The 1,744-nt window shown below is 35.4% G+C and overlaps 1 protein-coding gene across 1 annotated transcript; it reads left to right on the top strand.

Moving 5' to 3' along the window:
• The first annotated feature begins 283 nt into the window (after positions 1-283).
• On the top strand, positions 284-1,106 carry LOC137719928 (citrate-binding protein-like). Its single transcript, XM_088696718.1, has 2 exons — positions 284-568; positions 714-1,106. The coding sequence occupies exons 1-2, from the start codon at positions 284-286 to the stop codon at positions 1,104-1,106; spliced, it is 678 nt and encodes a 225-aa protein (XP_088552844.1).
• Positions 1,107-1,744: the final 638 nt, after the last annotated feature.

Below are 1,744 nucleotides of genomic sequence, written 5' to 3'. Positions count from 1 at the left end.
AACTATTTAAAAGTACTAGACAACCAAGTTTTAATTGAGTTTTTCCAGGTTAATTTTTACAAAATATTTTTGAATATAAAAAGATTCTGATCATAACACGGTGTTATGTGAATCAGCCACGAATTTTTTTGAGGAGTTCCTTAACAATTTTGTTGAGCCATTTAAAGTATCTCTTCCAATCGAATCAGTTCACACCATCTCACTATAAATATGACATCCATATATCTACACCATTCCATGCGAATGCAACATTTTAGTGAGGGAGTCTTGTACTCACAAAAGAATGGCATATTATTCTATTCAGTGTCTAGCCGGTTTCTTCTGTTTGATAAGCTTTCTTCATATCCTACTCTTCCAAGCCTTGGTTTGGGGATCTCATTTTCCAACACAAGGGTTTGTTTCCCTCCCTTTTAACCGATCATACTACCACATTCAGAGGCCTTACGATGTTCCCGAAAATCAGCGCTACAGCTTCATCAATGGAGTTCATAAATGTTGGGTCTACTCCACGGACAAACCTCACACTACTACCAGCCAAACCCTGCCTCGTACTGAGATCGCCATACAAGTAAGCCATACATACCAAAACACAATCGACTAGCCTGTTAATGCTCTCGACATATAATCTAAATCGCTTGTTATATAATGATTATGTGCAATCTAAATTTCTGTATATATGTGTTTATATTCTTGCGTATGGATTGCATTCACAGGGATACGGTTACTCTTCTGGTGTGTGGGAATTTGAAGCATATGGGTATGTTCCTTATGGGACATCAGGTGTGTGCATAATGCAAGTTTTCGGAGCAACTGCTCCTCATGCTACAACCCTAATGCTTAGGGTTTATAATGGCTCACTCACATACTACAGGGAAACGGTTCTGGTACCCGACATCTACGATAAATGGTTCAAGCTCAATGTGATTCACGATGTCGATGCTGCGAAAGTGAAGGTCTACATCGATGGACGCCTCAAATTAGAGGCAGATGGTCGCGGAGGGACGTCTCATGCCTTCAAATGTGGTGTATACGCCCAGAATAATGATTCGTGTTATATGGAGTCTCGTTGGAAACACATTAAAGTTTTAACGAAGAGCGGGCATTGAACCATTTCCTATGATGTATGGAAATTAATGTGAAGTAATGTTGAAGCTTCTGTGCTCGTCATCACTCATGTATGCATGAATAAATATTTAAACGATTGATGCATGCATAAAAGAAATAAATTGAAGTTGAGTTATTTACAAGTGGAAAAATGAGATCATCTTCAATAAGGCAATGCAAATATCTCATCCTTTTTCAATAATGCATCTTCACTGTATAATTTTATTATCAAAACCATTCAGAGTCATTCGATCTCTTCTAAAAATTTTATTTTCTGATTCTTTTATTTTTTTTTTAAAGATAGTTCCTTTAATATTTGTTTGTTGTAAGCTTCAACGACAACATAATAATGAAAGTTGAAAGCTGGAACAACAACATTGGGCAGACAAAAGAATTCACTAAACTATTTAAACAAAATTAAAAATGATGTAGACTAGTAAACAAAATTTGCTTGTAAACATATGACGAAACTGAAATTGTTAGAACGAATAAGCCAAATACAAATGATGTTATCAACTGATAATATATTTGATATATCATCATTACCTTGTTAAATTAGAAGAACAATACTTGATTACTTAAACATGAATAGGAACTTCTACTCAAAACTCTTAGGGTTTTAATCACAGAGCTTTGTGCT

The sequence above is a fragment of the Pyrus communis genome, chromosome 1 (assembly GCF_041283825.1).
Source record: "Pyrus communis isolate YQ-2024b chromosome 1, ASM4128382v1, whole genome shotgun sequence".
Taxonomy (NCBI): Eukaryota; Viridiplantae; Streptophyta; class Magnoliopsida; order Rosales; family Rosaceae; genus Pyrus; species Pyrus communis.
This window is presented reverse-complemented; position numbering and strand designations above follow the sequence as displayed.

Coding starts and splice junctions, on each gene's coding strand:
- LOC137719928 (XM_088696718.1), top strand. CDS start 284: ATGGCATATTATTCTATTCAGTGTCTAGCCGGTTTCTTCTGTTTGATA. Junction 569..713: donor GTACTGAGATCGCCATACAA/GTAAGCCATACA, acceptor TTGCATTCACAG/GGATACGGTTACTCTTCTGG.